Here is an 18710-nt window from a genome sequence, read left to right as displayed (position 1 = left end):
CAAGAACTCTTTAATGTGCAAATTAAAATTTAATGTTATAGAACATTTACAGGATGTTGAGAGAAAAGGTTGATGAGGTGTTGGATCAGAGTTAAATGGGCGTGGCCACTCAGCACAAGAGCTAGCTCTTTATGTATGTGCATAGCTGCTTTATCTGCTCTTTATTCTGACCCTCAACCCAGTGTTTCTCCACCAACACCTCACTGTCCTCTACTTTCACATTCATCAGGCACTTATGGAGGAGTTCTGGACTGAGCTGGAGCTTGGGGAAATAACATCAACACTGGACGAGTGCGTTCATTCTTCTTCCTGTATTCATCTCTCTGTAATAAAACTACTTCATCTGAGAGGACGAGTCTACTGGTGTTTGTCTAAATTTCCACGACAGTAAACCGAGAAAGCAAGTGGCAGATGTGGTAAGAGAGACACAGCACGCATTCTGATTGGTCTATCTTTGTGCTAACTAATCTATCACTTTTCTCGTTAGGCGGGCTTTACAGTCGACCACTCTCTCCGTGAGGTGGGGAGGTGGGAGGTAGCCGGTGAAGTCACCTCCTTGAAATGAGTTTTGGCATGGTCACGCTGACATCTGGGGAACCAACTGTTGTCAAAGCCAAGAAACCTGGAACTGTGGAGAGCCTGCAGTCAAAAAGGGAAAGCGACAGAGCCCGTGCTAAAACGAGAATAAATATGGGCATGGCTTTTGAGAGGTGGTGAAAACTCAGAGATCTGAAGGGATTGAAGACAGAGATGCTTTTTTCCTGTTAAACAGATCAGACATTTCCGTAGCTCAATAGGTAGCTAGCTAACTTGATTCAGCTGTTTGTTTGTTTTGCTATGGTCAGTGTGGTAAACTGCACTTATTTTCTGCTAGCTATGAGAGAGAGCAACTCTCCTATACTAAAAGAAAACCGTATCCACCTCCACCTCCGCTGTCGAGTATTGGAGCTAATATACAACAAACGAATACTTCAGTGTTGCCAAGTCTCACGAGACAAATAAGCAACTGCAGCTTCAAAAACAAGCCCAATATTATTATATCCTGTTACAGGCTCAATGTAAACAGACTCAATAAATGAGCCTACAACATATTAAACTGAAACTACTCGCAGTTTAAAACTAGGGCTGCAACTAACGATTATTTTCACAATCGATTAGCTAGCCGATTATAATTTTATTTATTTATTAATTTATTCCCGATTAATCGTATGGGGGCAAACTTTCAGTGCCATTTTCTCATTTAGTAAAATCCACAAACTGAGTGTTACAAATAAAAACTAAAATTTTACACAACTGTTTGTCCAAATATATAAGACTGAAAACAACCCAATACACACAGACACACACCAGAATATATATTCTTCATTTAAATTAAATTAAATTTATTATTAATATTAAATATGAATAAAATAAAGTAACATATATAGCCTATAATTGTTGTGGAGTGAGGGGGTCCTAGTGTATTGTTTGAAATATGCTAGGGGTCCAAAGCTCACAAACGGTTGAGATCCACTGGTCTAGTGTATGAATTTTAGAAAGGTAAAATCGTCTCAAATGGAACACATTAGTTTTTTACTAACCAAATGAAAATTAATCCGCCAACTAGTCGGCTATGAAAATTATAGTGAGCTGCATATATATTTATTTTTTATATATATTCATATATTTCTGCATATGTTTTTGCACGGTGGGATGTCAGCATAAAATTAAGATAAGAAATTAATCGATGTCTCCCGGCCACACCTAAAACACGCGCACAGACAGCCGCCTCATCACGCGAGTACTGAACTGAGTTCTCTTTAGAGGCTTATTATGCTTTGATGGAAGTGAATGTAAACAGTTGGGGGTAATATACAGTATTACACTGTACAATATATACATATACATGTACAATATACATGTACAATAATATACAATACAGTATATTAAGTCTGTGCATTAGGTCTTAAAGTGACAGCAGTCTAATAAACCTGCTGCTGTCTGTGTCATTAATGTTCATCAAACAATAAAAACACAAAGAGATAATCACTCACTCAAATATTAACATTTGGTAATTATTATTATTATTATTATTATTATTATTATTATTATTATGACTATTATTACCTTTACTATTATTATTACTGTTGTTGGTGTGTGTGTGTGTGTGTGTGTGTGTGTGTATGTGTGTGTGTACCTCTGTATCTCCAGTGTACAGTGTGAATTCTCCAGTCCAGCAGAGAGCAGCTTCACTCCTGAATCCTGCAGGTTATTGTGACTCAGGTCCAGTTCTCTCAGTCTGGAGGAGTTTGAGCTGAGAACTGAGGACAGAACTCTACAGCTTTCCTCTGTCAGATTACACCTCCACAGCCTGGAAGAGAAATGATGAAATATCAGAACTCTGACCTCAAACACACAAACACAGCCATAATCCAGCTAAAATTTACCATGTAACAGAAATGTGAGTGTGTTTCTCTTACACACAGAAATCAGAGGACAGGACACCACATCAGTACTATTATTATTATTATTATTATTATTATTATTATTAACTAATGCTTTATTATAATAAAGCATTTGTTCAACAAAAAACCCTTCTGTTTTCATTCCTTTGGATCATTACAACTGATAATAATAATAATAATAATAATAATAATAATAATAATAATAATAATAATAAATTATTATCAGTTGCAATGGTCCTTAAAGGACTGAAAAGAGATGGTTTTTTGTTTGAACAAATGCTTTATTATAATTGAAACTTGACACCATTTTTTAATGAAAGTACGTGTTAAAAGGTCTCCAACTAAAAAATAAACAAAATAAATAAGAAATCTCCCGTTTGAACAAAAAGGAGCAGGACGTGCTGTGGCTTTGTTTGGAAATATTTCGTTGGTGAAACAGAACAGAAACAGACAATAAAATGTAAGACAGGTAATATTAACTTATTCTTTCTGTTAGCATAGCATAAATAAAAATAACATCAGATGTGTGAGCTTTAATATGTCTAAAATAATTTAATATGTACTGTAGCTGCACAGCCAGACTGCTCCTGTACCTTTAACTCTCTCTCTCTCTCTCTCTCTCTCACACACACACACAATGTCACATGTTGTATTCATATTGTTCCCATGGTGATTAGTTCACAAAATGATCAAAAAGCAGTCATGAATACATGCAGTTATTTTGTAGAGATCATTTTCATCAGTTTTAGAGAAAAGGTAATAAATGGTGATGTAAGGTTTTGTCCATATGGCCCAGATCTCAGTGCAGACGTAACGTGTTAGTGTAAAAAGTGAAACAATCTTCTGTAACAGTACCAGAGGTTTGTTTAAAGATGATTAGAGTAACTATTAATAAGCATTAATCCAAACAGTGCAGTTCAGTGTTACATTAAAATAACAAACCATGCAGTAATACATTTATAAATAAAAATACTCACACAGCTTTTCTGGACACTTTGACCACTGGCAGCAGCTTCAGAAAACATTCCTCTGATGGGTCATATTTCCTCAAATCAAACTCATCCAGCTCCTGATCTGAGTTCAGTAACACAAACACCAGAGCTGACCACTGAGCAGGAGAAAGTCTGGTTCCACTGAGACGACTGTTACCTCCTCTGTTCAGTTAAGTCTGTACTTCCTGCACTAGAGAATGATCATTCAGTTCATTCAGACAGTGGAACAGATTGATGGATTTCTCTGGAGATGGATTCTCCCTGATCTTCTCCTTGATGTACCTGACTGTTTCCTGTTTGCTGTGAGAGCTGCTTCCTGTCTTGGGCATTAAGCCTCGTAAGAGAGCCTGATTGGAATCCAGTGAGAGACCCAGAAGGAAGCGGAGGAACAGGTCCAGGTGTCCATTCTCACTCTGTAAGGCCTTGTCCACTGCACTCCTGAGGAAATCAGACATGGTTGACTTGCTGAAGAAATGGAAAAGTCCAGTGCGTTGCTCCACTAAGACATTTGTCTTTCTAAAAATAAAGCGGAGAAATGTGTATAAAGCAGCCAGAAACTCCTGAACACTCAGATGTACAAAGCTGAACACCTTCCCCAGGTGAAGCCCAAACTCCTCTCTGAAGATTTGGGTACACACTCCTGAGTACACTGCAACTTCTCCAACATCAATGCCACACTCTCTCAGGTCTTCCTCATAGAAGATCAGGTTTCCTTTCTCCAGCTGTTGGAAAGCCAGTTTCCCCAGTGCCAGGATACTCTCTCTGGTCTGCTGAGGATCAGGGTCACATTTATGATGGTACTTTTGGTCCTTGTGTTTGATCTGAAAGATCAGGAAGTGTGTGAACATTTGAGTCAGAGTCTTGGGGACGTCTCCACTCTCTGCTTCACCCAACATTCTCTCTAGAACAGTGGCTGAGATCCAGCAGAAGACTGGGATGTGGCACATGATGTAGAGGCTTCTTGAAGACTTCGTGCGTGTGATGATTTTATTGGCCAGGCTCTGATCGCTGATCCTCTTCCTGAAGTACTCCTCTTTCTGAGGATCACTGAAGCCTCGTACCTCTGTGACCTGGTCTACACACTCAGGAGGGATCTGATTGGCTGCTCCTGGTCGAGAGGTTATCCAGAGGAGAGCAGAGGGAAGCAGATTCCCCTTGATGAGGTTTGTCAGCAGCACATCCACCGAGGCTGACTCTGTCACATCACACAATCTCTCATTCTTCTGGAAATTTAGAGGAAGTCGACACTCATCCAGACCATCAAAGATCAACACCACTGTGTAGGAGTCTAGTAATTCTAGTTTTCTCATTTCTGGGAAAAAGTGATGAAGAAGCTCCATCAGACTGAGATTTCTCTGCTTCATCAGATTCAGCTCTCTAAAAGGAAGTGGAAACATGAAGGTGACGTCCTGATTTGTTTCTCCTTCAGCCCAGTCCAGAATGAACTTCTGCACAGAGACTGTTTTTCCAATTCCAGCAACTCCTTTCGTCAGCACTCTTCTGATGGACTTGTCTTTAAAGAGCTCGTTACATTTGATGGGTGTCTCCTGTGTTGCTGGTCTCCTGGACGCTGTCTCAATCTGTCTCACCTCATGTTCATTATTGATGTCTCCACTCCAACCCTCTGTGATGTAGAGATCTGTATAGATCTCATTCAGAAGTGCTGAGCTTCCATGCTGTGAGATTCCTTCATTAATTCTTATAAACTTCTCTCTCAGGTTGGATTTCAGCTCTGTCTGATACACAGAGGCCACAAACTCTAATAAACAAAGTAATAACATGTTTTAATGCGAAATCACTGAGCACAATATAAAATGTAAAATTCTTTCAAATGCTGCTGTTCATTCCTGACTCATAGACTAAATATTATTAAAGGACCAGGACCACTTTACAGAGTAATCACAAACTGGACCACGAACAGAACAGAAAAGCACCAGATGTACATGATACTAAACTCACACTTCAAACTAAAAGTGTTCATATCTAAAACTATTTCCTCTCTCTAAAGTGAACCTGATGGAATCAAGCCATGACTCGGAGCTCTTACTGTTGTGCAGTGTGTTAGCGAGATCTGTGTGGTTCATGTTCTTCAGGACGTGCAGTGTGATCTTCAGCGCTCCCTCTCTGACACTCTGCAGATCCTCCTCATTCTCCACCTCCCTCTCAGTGCATGCTGGGTAATCTGCACTCAGGAGCTTCCTAAACCTCTTCAGCTCATTCTTTATCAGAGTGATGACTTTGTGTTCCAGCTCCTGGTTAGAAACACACAGGAACACATCTAAATATTATAATGTTACACACTGAGAGATGCTTTTATTTTATGAAAAGAAGAAAGGAATCTTTCTATTACCACAGTTACAACTGAAATTCGGTCTGATTACCCATAATGCTGCTGCACATCGATAAACCTGTGAACTGTCATTATCTTAAATAAAAAACCTGCAACCTACTCACACACAAGTTACACACATTAAAAAGACACACACACCTTGAATATGGAGTCCAGCTGATTTCTGCTGATGTTTGATTTCTTCTTTTGTGGTCTGTGAACAAATAAAACACATGATGTAATATAGACTATATGTATTCATAGCTGCACAACACACTAATACATACAGAGACAGATATTTAACACTATCCTCTTAACACAAGACACTGATTTCAGGGTTTCCTCACTGACACTAACACGTTTATGAATAAAATAGTGATGTAGTCATTAATGTCCAAGGTGTAAATGTTGTTGTGTAGCACCACAGACCCTCCAGCTCAGGGACTGCAGGCTGAACTGAACTCTTAAAGCAGTTTTCCTCACTGCCAGTCCGAGAGCTGCAGCACTGCACACTTTAGTGTTTTACTGCTTCAACACCTGATAAAGCTCATGAAGGGCTTCATAATGAGACCAGTGAGTTTGATCAGGTGGAACACTGCTGTAAAACACCTCACTGTACTGACCTCACATCAGGAGAACTGGCTCCGTCTCTGAAGGTATGTGGAGGATCCATTGACCAGTCACTCTTCATGGACACACAGCTGGGTTCTGGTGAGTCTGATCTCTTTCCCTCCATCATTCTGTAATTACAACAGAAATATCAGCAATAATTAATACTCTGCTGTCTCAGCACTGTTACACAATGTGTTCATCATTAAACACCAATAATTCCATCTTTTTAATTCAGCTACAGTCCGCACACTTATTCAAACAGGAGACACGCCCCATACCTCAGGAATTACACTGATGTCAGGAGTCCCAATCACAGATAACTGACTCAGCTGGGTCTTAAAGCCTGTAGAGTTCACTGACTCAAAGCTACACTGCTCTTCTCCTCCACATTACACAGTCCTTTTTACTCTTCTCTCAGTGAATGATTTCTCTAAACTGTTCTTAGATCAGATCAGTGATATATTCACTGCTATTAAACACCTTAAACCAAAGTTTAGTTCCCCTGTTAACTAGTGAGTGTTTAGAGATACAGATCTGTTCCCATGAGACGGTGTGTATTTATTGCTGGTGAATGGAAAAGTAACTCACCTCTTGTCTTTCTTTAAGTCCTGTTCTCCAGACACACTCATGTTGGAGGTCATGTCTCCTTCTTCAGATTACAGCAGGACACACGTTTACTTCACTCCAACATCGGTGTGTTAAATCAAACCCTGTATCAGCACAGAGTTCACTTACAGGAAATAGTCACGGTATCAAATCATAAAACAACCTGTATAACCGGTTCTGGCTGAGGGGGAGGGGCAGTGGTGTGGTGTGTGTGTGTGTGTGAGAGAGAGAGTGTGTGTGTGTGTAAGCATACAGACATTTTTGGGTGTGTGAAGCAAGACAAGATTTTCGCAGTGTTTCAGTGTTTCATTAAAAATAAACACCAAATATAATATCCAGATATCAGATATCCACATTGGTCAAAATAATTAATGTGTTCAAATTGTCTTCTAATAATCCTACCTTAATCTACAAATTCCATGCATGGGTCTGTGATTTTGTCAATGTCTTCTGCATTGTGGAACAATAGGTCAGTTAGAGACATTCTATATAGCTAGAAAATTAGGTTTTCTGCATAGGAAATGGTTTTTAGAAATGCATAAATAAAAGTATAGAAAATTCTCTGCCTTTTTCTGAGATATAGTTCCATTTTTGTGTAACTACCACATTGAGCAATTTCTGATACAATATAAAAAGAATTTTAGGTGACCTTAAGAAAACATTACACAGTTTCTACTAGGGATGGGCATTTCAGGCAAAATTACTTTTCAAATTATTCATGGCATTATTTGAGTAACATTCAAATTACTTCTGGCTGAATTTAGTTGAGCAACGGTTTGTCATTTTCATAGAACACGAAAACATGGAATACCTCTGAACTGCTAAACTTCTAAATCTCCCCAAGCTTGCTGGTCCCTCTTCTTTGCCAGGTTCCAGTTGACCTACTGATCCTACTGACCTGTCCCCAGAAATATGAAAGCAGACATGCGCTCTCAAATGTACACTGAGAAGCCACGAGAGGGCAATGAAGAGCCTATCCTCCCAGCATCCATTTTCGTGGGTGCGTGGACTGAGAGGTTGATCAAGCCATTGCCTACCTACTGCTGCACAAATTTCCCCTTGCTTGCTCCCAAACAGAATGTTTGTGCCAGCTAACTTCTGAACAATGCTTATCACATGGGCTCACACTTCCAAAGCCACAGATCACACAGGTATCAGACGTACCTATCATCTTCTGCAAACTACATACTGGTGGCCCCACATCAGAGCTGATGTACAATGAGCCATGTCCTCCTGCATCTCCCGTGTCCAAGTTAAGGTACCCAGAACTTTATCAGTCGGCAAACTCCTACCACTGCCCACACCCCAAACAGCCCTGTTCCCACATCGCTGTCAATTTCATCACTGACCTGCCAGAATCCTTAGGTCATACTAAAATTCTGGTCATTGTGGTTAGATTCTCTATGTACCTGTGTCTCATTCCATTGCGCAGTCTACCTACTGTATTTGAGATGGCAGAACTTTTATTCAACCACATATTCAGGTACTTCAGAATCCCCTAGGACATCGTCAGTGATTAGGGCCCCCAATTCACTTCTAGGTGAATAAGTCTGACCTCCGGCTATCACCCACAGCTGAACGGTCAGGTAGAGTGGGCAAATCAGGCAAATAAGTTCCTGCCCTGGGTCAGACCTCCCAGAACTCCCTACAACATTCCTCCACCCAATTGACACCATTTCAGTGTGTACTCAGCTATTAACCTCCTCTGTTCCCCTGGAACGCTAAGCCCACTGACTCACCAAGTGTGGATTACTGGTTCTGTAGGAGGGAACAGGTTTGGGAGAGCACCCATCAACAATTTGAACAGATGGCCCAAGCCCACTAGGTAAACACTGATCGTCATCATGGAGAAAACCCTTCTTACCAACTGGGAGATTGAGTATGGCTGGCCACCAAAGATTTCAGGTAATCCCAAACATGCAAAAATTTAACCACAGTTACATCGGCCCATACAAAGTGCTTAAACAAATCAAACCCTTCACCTACAAAGTAGACCTCCTATGACACTGGTACATAGTACCTATTTTTCATGTCATTCAATTGAAACTAGTCATTCCAGGACCACTGGCCACAAACGTCCCACCTACCAGTCCTCCTGCCCCATTCAACATTGAAGGTCAGTCTGCATACATTTGGTAAAATCCATAGTCAACTCTAGGCACAGAAATAGTCGACTGGGGTACCTCATAGAGTGGGAATGATATGGCCCAGAGGAACAGAATTGGATTCTTGCACATGACACAGTGCCTCATAAACATTGTGCTCACAGAGTTGGCGCTTTTGGGAGTGGGGGAGGAGTTCTGTCAGGTCCATGCAATCCACAGACTCCAATACCCAGAAAACACCTTGGCCTACAAATATGGCCACCCCGAAGAATACATCCCAGAATTCACCACCACTAACACACGCCCAAACACCAGACTTCTGATCACACACACACCTGTTGCTATCTCACATGCACATAAAAGAGACTCTAATTCACTGAAACTTTGTGAAGTAAATGTTCAGTTGTCCTAGCACATCTGACTTTACCTAGCATTTTGTACTGTGTTGAATATCCTAGTTTTCAATTCTCTGCCTGTTTTTAAATCTTGTGTTTAGCTTTGCCTAGTTGACTCTGCACATCGCCTTACCCTCACCTGTTTTTGACTTTTACCTGGTTGACGTTTTGGTATTGTCTGCATAGTTGTTCTTAAAATAAGCTGAACTGGAACTGTTGCAGCCCCAAATTCCTGACAGTATTACACAAATAATTTGTATCCGCTGCAGTGTGTGTTTATGCACTGTATGCTAGGCAGTGTCACACTGAGTGACACCTTCTAAAGCTGGCACACTTCATCACATTACACGTTTAAATTCCAATTTTAAAATTTAAGTTCACAACATCCTTGCAAGGCAGTGAGTTAAATCATGACATATTTAACAAGCTAAGTTCTTCCTGTACCACCACACAATTAGTAATTCACTACACAGATGATGAGCAACAAAATTGCTTCACACTGGCTAAACCACCATTTTCCTATGACAAAAAAGCAATCTAATTTTGGATTTTACACCTTGTAGCTGTATTTAAAGTTTAAAAATCTAAATTTCACCCAGTTTGCCAAATACCCTTTAAAGCTCAATCAATGAGACAAACCACTGAGACTATATGAGATGGGGCAAGATCTTTATACAGGAATGGAAGAAAAAATATGTTTATTCACAGCACTGAATTATTGACACATTAATCATGACACTAGAGTAAAAATATTTTAATTTCAATTTTAATAATAATTTTATTTTTAATTTTATTTATTTTCATATTCTATTATCACAAACCCATAAACCTCAAAAACTGATATGGAGAAAATAATCTGAGTTTCCATACACTGCTGAGGCACCAGTGAATGTTATGATCTTTGCTTATGAAGTCCTTAATGTTTCCTTGTTGCTTATTATGATACTGAAATTAATATGAGCATAATGGAAAGTATAAAGCCATTTAGCCACCTGAGATTTTAAGGTTTTCAACCTTTTGCCCACATTAGGCTGAGAAAGGAGTAGCGACTCGCCTCTGATCACACGTGTCCCTAGTGAAAGAAATCCAAAACCAACACCTTCTGTGTCCAAGAGCATGTGATGCTCAATCCTCTAACAGACATACACATGCTCACAGTAAGGGACGACATTACACACTGCAAAGCCTACTTCCATCCTTACAAATCCAGTTTTTTATTATACTGGGTGTCAGTTCTGTTCCACTCTTTACCACTGATTAACTATTAAAGAGAAATCCAGCATATTCCTCTGCTTTCAGCTTAAACATTATTAAAACAAGTGTCATGTAAAATGTGTATTTTAAAAACACAAACAGACACAACAATCTGTCAATCTGAATAGACACAACAATTTCTTTATATAATTTTCACAGTACTTACAGTATATGTACAATGGAAGACAATCATAATGTACATAAGAAAATAAACTCCAGTCCACTACGTGAGTGCCTCTCTGTTCAGTAGTTTGGTCAGACTGTATAATAGGATGCTCTTGTCTTGTATATTACTGATTTGCAATTTGCAATAAGAGGGCGATTGGGTTTAAGTGCAGCTACAAGAAAATCATCCAACACCGCTGACTAGAGCAATGTGGATTAACAGTGGAGGAATGGTGGGGTACAACTGAGCACTTCCAACAGCATCAATCAAGCCTTAAAATGAAGACACAAACTATTTTTAACACCAGCCTGCCTCAGGCGATGGGAAAAAGATATGGACTTCAGAACACACTCCAACTGGTACACAGCATACACCAAGTCTGCCCAACACTGAGTAGTGTCAGGGCTTAAAAGGGTACTTGCTTAACCTAACATGTGCAAAAGTGGTGTCAAAGAATAAAAGAGTGTGTGAGTGTGTCTACAGGAGAACGAGACAAAGTGAGAGATGGTGTTAGCAATTTAATCTCTCTAATGAGTGAATTTATCCCATTTTATGGATCTCTCCCAAGCATGTAATTAAAAACCATCATGGTAAATGTAGTCCTTCTGGGACAAATATACACATATGCATACATGTTCAGATTTCACTGAACAGAGAAAGGTAGGGGGAAAATATTTTCAGATGTGTACATGCCAAAAATTAAAAAGGTCCTGTTGCTTGGCAAAGTTGATTTAGCCTTGTTCTAGTCATATTGATTGATTCATCACAGAATGAATGAAAGAAAGCTGTTCAGTTGTTTATATGTACACACAATGAAGAGTAATGAATGAATATTAATCACAGTAATATACAATTAAATAATAATGAACAATTAACTAGGCTACAGAATTGAGCCATTATGCTTCAGGTCTTGGGAACTTTACCTAAATTGTTCGCATTCCCATCACAACAAATGGTGAGTCAGCAGCAGTTACTTTACCTTGCACACCTGATTAATATTTCCACAGGGCTTTAAGATGTACTAGTCCTTTTCGTCTTCTTTAAAAGCTCTCAGCTGAAGTCTTTACTGTCGTCTTCTCGAGGCCACAGCAATCTCCTTCACAGCTGCTGCTGATGCAGGAGCAGCTTGAGTGAAACCTGAGAGTCGCCTCAGGTAGTGGAGCATATTACTAAATAACATGGCAAAACAGTACACTACCAGTGGTAATAATAATAATAATAATAATAATAAATAAATAAATAAATAAATAATACAAAATAAAAAATACTACTACTACCACTACTACTAATAATAATAATAATAATTATTATTATTATTATTATTATTATTACTATTATTATTATTATTTTATTTTATTTTTTTTTATCTCACAGTAAACATTTAAGGACACTTTCATTACAAAAATCATAAGAATCAATCACAAATATTGGAACCAAATTTGTCCTTCTGTTTGTATTATGGTAAAAAAAATAAAAATAAAAACTTTATAGCTCTTATCATTTTTGTGTTGAGTAGTTACCAAATTTAGCAGGTGTATAGCTCTGTTTAATTACTAACAGTCCTTCAGGCACCTTCATAACAAACTTGTGCACGCGTCACACCTCAGTTCCTCAGCACCATTAAAAATGAGAATTTAAGCGTGAGAGATATATCCAGATTGTTTTATATTTTCACATATTTTCCCCTTGTATGAATTCTGTATGATGTATGAAAGTTGAAAAAAAAATACATTCAGGTTGAAGACGACATTTTTAGAAAATATCGTTTCTGAGCATACAAAATTTACACAGTTTAGGACTGCTGAATGATGCAAAAAAAAAAAAAAAAACCAAACAAAAAAACAAAACAATTTAAAACAAACATACCTGTTTATTTTGTTTGTTTGTTTGTTTTAATCTAAGGTGATCCGTGGAGTCTGGCACAAAACATTTTCACTTTAATTTATTTTTAAATTCATCTTATTTTAATGTAGAATGTTAATAAAGATTGAGAGCGACAAATAAACAGAAGTTTATGTTAATTTACAGTAATTCACTCAAGTCATCTGGAGTTGATTTACATCTTATATTTTCCTAAAACTTAAAAAAGAGCCTTAAATTGACTGACCGTAAGTGTGGACACTATGCATGAAAGGGTTAAGCATGATTTATTTATTAATGGTTTTAGACTGCAAGTTGTAATAGCCATGTAATTACTCGAGTCTATAAATCTTTAATTAATGAGTTGATTTTTTTTTTTTTTATATGCAACACTGTACTGTAATTTTAGCAAACTGTCCATTTTGGTGGCATTGATGCTGATATATATAATAGATAATAGATAAATAACAGCTAAAATGACAAACCTAGTTGTAATATCTCACTAACTCTCTCTCTCTCGAAAATAAATTAGTGACGTTCAAATGTGTAAGTTATCAGAGTGTGAAATATAGCCTAGGCCTGCATAAAATAATGCATAACAGTCTCTTGACTCAGTACTGCCTCAGAACATGCAATAATTAAGAACTTTATGTCACATGCTCTATGCTAGCAGCGCCATCTTTTGGTACCAGAAAACATGTCAATGCCTATAGCCCTCACAATTAAAATGCCCTTTTTTCAAAGTTCTTCATGGTCCATGTCCTACTGAGACTCACCATCGACTTTGTTACAAACACCTGTACACCTGCACATTCATACAGTTATCTAATCAGCCAATCATGTGGCAGCAATGCAATGCAAAAAAAAAATAAATAAAAAATCATGCAGAAACAAGTCAGTAGCTTCAGGTAATGTTCACATCAAACATCAGAATGAAGAAAAAATGTGATCTCTGTAACTGTGATCACGACATGGATGCTGGTTCCAGGAACCAGGCTGGTTTGAGTACTTCAGAAACTGCTGATCTCCTGGGATTTTCACACACAACAGTCTAGAGTTTACACAGAATGGTGCAAAAGACAAAAATAAACATGAAAATGACCAGATTGGTTTTAGCTGTCAGGAAGGATACAGAAATTCATATACTCAGCAATAAAAGAAACATCCTCTCACATTCAAATGTTTTTATTTACAGCAAATTTCTTTAAAATTTCAACAACTGAGACATAAACTGAACAATTTAACAGACATTTGATGAACAGAAATGGAGTAATGAGTCCCCGAACAAAGGGGAGGGGGTAGTAAATATCAAAAGTAACAGTCAATATCTGGTGTGGCCTCCAGTTGCTTTAAGCACTACAGTGCATCTCATTCTCATGGACTGCACCAGATTTGTCAGTTCTTGCTGTGAGATGTTACCCCACTTTTCCATCAAGGCATTTGCAAGTTCTAGATCACGTCTGGGGAGGACAGACGATTACATGTAATTTTCCAATGCAAGGACAATCAGCTGTCCTCCTGTCTCCCTGTAGCATTGTCTTAGGTGTCTTACAGTACAGACATTACAGTTTATTTCTCTGGACACATCTGCAGTCCTCATGTCTCCCTGCAGCAGGCCTATGGCATGTTCACTCAAGTGAGCAGGAACCCTAGACATCATTCTTCTGGTGTCAGTAGAAAGGTCTCTTTAGTGTCCTAAGTTATTGTAGCCATGACCTTAATTACCTACCACCTGTAAACTGTTAGTGTCTTAAGGAATGTTCCACAGGTGCTTGTGCATTGTTTATGGTTCATTGAACAAGCAAAAATATTGTTTAAATCCTTTCCAATAAAGATCTGTAAAGCTTATTTGGATTTTACCATATTATCTTTGAAATACAGTCTCCTGAAATAGAGACGTTTCTTTTTTGCTGAGTATATAATCAAGCTTTACAACTGTGGTGAGCAGAAAAGCATTTCAGCATGCACAAAATATCAGACCTTAAGGTTGATTGTCATATCACAGCAAACCAGTGACTACATTTCCCATACTGCACAGCAGCCTACAAACATGGCTACCATGGACTGCAATTCCGAGAACACTCACACTCATTCTAATCACACACACACCTGCATCCAATCTCACACACACTCACACCACACTATATAAGAGACTGTTCAAACATTAGAACTTTGAGAGGTATTACATTCAGCTGCCTAGTCTCTGTCGTATGTCCATGCCTTATCTCATGTTTACTTATCTGATCTTTGACATTTGTTTACTCTATTGACCTCAATCCTCTGCCTAGTTTTACCTGTTTGCCTGATCGCCTGACCTTTGCCTGTCTTTGATTATTGATTTCTGCCTAATCCTTGGATTTTGTTTAATTACACTTCCATACCTGCACTTGCTTCCATCTCAGCTTCCAATTCAAGACAGAATACTTCGCCCATAACATGGAAGCAACAGGAAAGTGAAGGAGACATCATGCCAAGGCAATAAGGAACACCCTACCGAGGATAAACTCTATCAAGCTTCCTCAGTGGGTTGCCATGGATCCCCCAGAGCCATACAATGGATTTTTCGGCTACCCTGAGTATTTTCTTTACAACTACCAATTACATTTTTTGAGCCTGGCACACCCCAAGCCTGACCAGAGGCAGTGGCTGTGGTTTATACTCTCCCGCCTTGTTGGCCAAGCCCGCCAGTGGGTGGAGCGTCTGGCCCATACAGAATCAAGGGTCCTCACGATGTAACTCAGTTAGCGGGACTATTGATAAAGGAGTTTGGGAGGCCAGAGTCCACCCCCTACCCGGATGAGTTTTTTTGGGGGGGCAAGTCTCATGAATGAACCTGTGAGGCGGTTCACCACCTACTACAAGACGACCTCCTCCCCAGAGTTCCAGTCTGAGACCCACGAAGTGGTCTCACCAGCCGAGCTTCAGCCGCAGGTCAACGTGATGACCTCATCTTCAGAGCTCCAACCTGAGACCAACAAGGTGGTCTCACCCGCAGAGCGACAGCTAGAGGTCAACGTGGCAACCTCATTCACAGAGCTACAACCTGAGACCCCCAAGGTGTTCTCATTTTCAGAGCTCCAGCCAGAGGTCAATGTGGCGACCTCTGCTCCCCAGCTACAGCCTGAGATCCATGAGGTGGTTTCCACTGCAGAGCCCCAGTCGGAGGTCAACATGGCAATCTCCTCCCCAGAACTCCAGTATGAGATCCATGAGGTGGTCTCATATACAGAGGTCCAGCCAGAGGTCAATGAGGTGACCTCACTTCCAGGGCTCTAACCTGAGACCCACAAGGTGCGCTCACCCACAGAGCTCCAGCCAGAGGTCAATGTGGCTACCTCATCTCCAGAGCTCCAACCTGAGACCAACGAGGTGGTCTCACCTGCAGTGTTTCTGCGAGAGGTCAACGTGGCAACCTCATCTCCAGAGTTACAGCTTGAGATCCACAAGGTGGTCTCACCTGCAGAGTTCCAGCATGAGACGCACGAGGCGGTCTCATCACCAGAGCTCCAGCATAAAGTCAAGTTCCTGCTAGAGGTCAACAAGGTGATCTCCCAAGCCATATTCCTGTCTGAGGTTGAAGAGACGGCCAACCCAAGCTCTGCTCATGCCAAGTTCCACTCAGAGGTCGAAGAGACGACCTCTCAAGCCAAGTTCCTGTCCGAGGCCAACGTCACGACCAACCACGTTCTGCTCACATCTAAAGTAGACGTCACGCCAGAGTCAGTTGACATGACCAACCAAGTTCTCCTCATGCCTGAAAATGACGTCACAACCAACCAGGTTCTGTTCACTCCTGAAACCGATGTCACGACCAACCAAGATTTGCTCATCCCAGAGTCTGTTGACACGAGAAACCAAGTTTTCCTCATGCCTGAAACCGACATCACAACCAACCAGATTCTGCTCACGCCCAAATCCGACATCACAACCAATCAAGTTTTCCTCATGCCTGAAGCCGACGTCACGACCAACCAGGTTCTGCTCATGCCTGAAGCCGACGTCATGACCAACCAAGATTTGCTCATGCCCAAGTCTGTGGACACATACAACCAGGTTCTGCTCATTACCAAATCTGCTTCCGTCTCAGCCTCCATTTCATGACATTGATGGGCTACAACAGCAGAAGACCACATACAAATGAGGCTATCATGGGCACAGACTCACCCAAACTGGACAGATGACGACTGGAAAAAAAACTGCATGATTTCTTTTTAATTGTGTTGCTGTTAAAAAATTGGATGGTGAGTGTATATGAGCATTTGAGTCACATAATTATTTAAAAAAAAAATCTCAAAGTAACCTTTGAGAAAACGTCTGGGTTACCCTGTTCCCTGAGAAGGGAACGAGATGTTGCGTTTAGCACAACACTACGGGAGCGCCTCTCGTGCACAACCGGCATCTGAAGCTTGTGTAAAATCATGCCTATTTATAGGTCTGCCATGATCAGGTGACGTGGCAATTAAGCGCGTCGCGTGATATAAATATGGCACCTGTGAACCGCGCCATCAGCCTCTATTATCTGAAGCGAAGACGCAATTCACAGGCCTGCCCTGGTATGACAAAGCTACACAATGTTTCATTCCCTTCTCAGGGAGCAGGGTTACATGCGTAACCCAGACGTTCCCTTTCAAAGGGAACTTCGACGTTGCGTTTAGCATAACACTATGGGAACGAAAATACCCACTCCGTCATACCAAGGGTTTGGCCTGTTCAAAAAGACCCAAGCTCGAGGGTCACTGCAAGACACTCGAGCCCGGGGTGGAATGAATATCCAGGCTGTATTAATGAATTAATTTGTGTGGCATAGACCACCCTGCAGCAGCACGCACTTCCTGTAAGGATACCCCTTTGGACAAAGCCTTCACGGAGGAGACCACCCTAGTGGAATGAGCCTTTATGCCCAGAGGCGTAGCGAGACCACGCACCTCATAAGCAATAGAGATTGCTTCCACTATCCGATTAGATATGCACTGCTTTGACACAGCATCGCCTCTACTGTCGCTAGATGGGCCTTAGCCGCCTGACACCATGCATAAACCTCGAAGTTAGAGGATGTTACCCCACAGAGGCTTCATCAACAGGGGCATGGCTGGCCGAAATGGCGGCCATGTAAACCCTGATTGTAGAAGGAGCCCATCCCACTGAGAATCGTTCTTGTAAGAACTCCAGGACTGTAGCTTTTAAAGAATACCAAAAGGACTGTAGCTATCCACTATCTACAGTGGATCCCTGCGGATGGGAATCTCCCAAGGAGTGCCATCTAGCAGGGATATTTTCTCTGAGAACCATATTCTATATTCGAGCTGACCAATAAGGTGCTACTAGCTGCAGACATAGAATGTCTTGGCGAAGTTTTGCTAGAACTTGTGGGAGCAGAGCGATCAGGGGAAAAGCATACAGATGTGACTTCAGCCACATGTGCACCATGGCGTCCAGCCCTAATTGTGCGGGAGGAGTGAGGGCGAACCACAGCGGGCCGTGTGTTGTCTCCTTGGAGGCAAACACATGCAGTCCCGCTTAGCCAAACCTCGCCATATGGACTCCAATTCCTGGGCCTCAGCCCCTGCCTTAACAGGATGTCTGCCCCCATCTTTCCAGAATGTACATTGTACTCACTGACAAACTTTCTTTCTGCCCAGAGAAGAATTAGTTGCACCTGCCTGAACCGGGGGCGCAGACATAATCCATCCTGGTGGTCAATATATGAGACCACCGCTGTGTTGTCTGTAAACACATGGTGACCTCTCAATTGAGGAAGAAGGAATTTCAGTGCTAGAAATAAGGCCCACATTTCTAGGAAATTTACATGCCGCTCCAGATGTGGGCTGCACCAGAGACCGTGAGCTGGACAGCTGTCTAAGACCGTGCTCCAGCCCGTGAGGGAGGTGTCTGTCAGTACCATCTTGTGCTAAAGAGACACCCCTAGAGTGTGACCCAAGGCTAGAAA

At 40.8% G+C, this 18710-nt stretch overlaps 1 protein-coding gene across 1 annotated transcript; it reads right to left on the bottom strand.

The window, feature by feature from the left end:
* Positions 1-2289: 2289 nt before the first annotated feature.
* On the bottom strand, positions 2290-5731 carry LOC128616758 (NLR family CARD domain-containing protein 3-like). The gene is made up of 3 exons (XM_053639553.1): positions 5484-5731; positions 3422-5195; positions 2290-2350 (listed from the first exon to the last, which is right to left on the bottom strand). The coding sequence occupies exons 1-2, from the start codon at positions 5518-5520 to the stop codon at positions 3607-3609; spliced, it is 1626 nt and encodes a 541-aa protein (XP_053495528.1). The 5' UTR covers positions 5521-5731; the 3' UTR covers positions 2290-2350; positions 3422-3606.
* Positions 5732-18710: the final 12979 nt, after the last annotated feature.

Source organism: Ictalurus furcatus, chromosome 13 (assembly GCF_023375685.1).
Source record: "Ictalurus furcatus strain D&B chromosome 13, Billie_1.0, whole genome shotgun sequence".
Classification (NCBI taxonomy): domain Eukaryota; kingdom Metazoa; phylum Chordata; class Actinopteri; order Siluriformes; family Ictaluridae; genus Ictalurus; species Ictalurus furcatus.
The sequence above is the reverse complement of the archived record's forward strand: the minus strand, read 5'-3'. Positions and strand labels throughout refer to the sequence as shown.

Excerpts from the sequence above, each read along its gene's own strand:
- LOC128616758 (XM_053639553.1), bottom strand. The coding sequence starts at position 5,520 with ATGAACCACACAGATCTCGCTAACACACTGCACAACA. Across the intron at positions 5,196-5,483 it reads CGCTAACACACTGCACAACA|AGTTTGTGGCCTCTGTGTAT; the intron begins GTAAGAGCTCCG and ends TTTGTTTATTAG.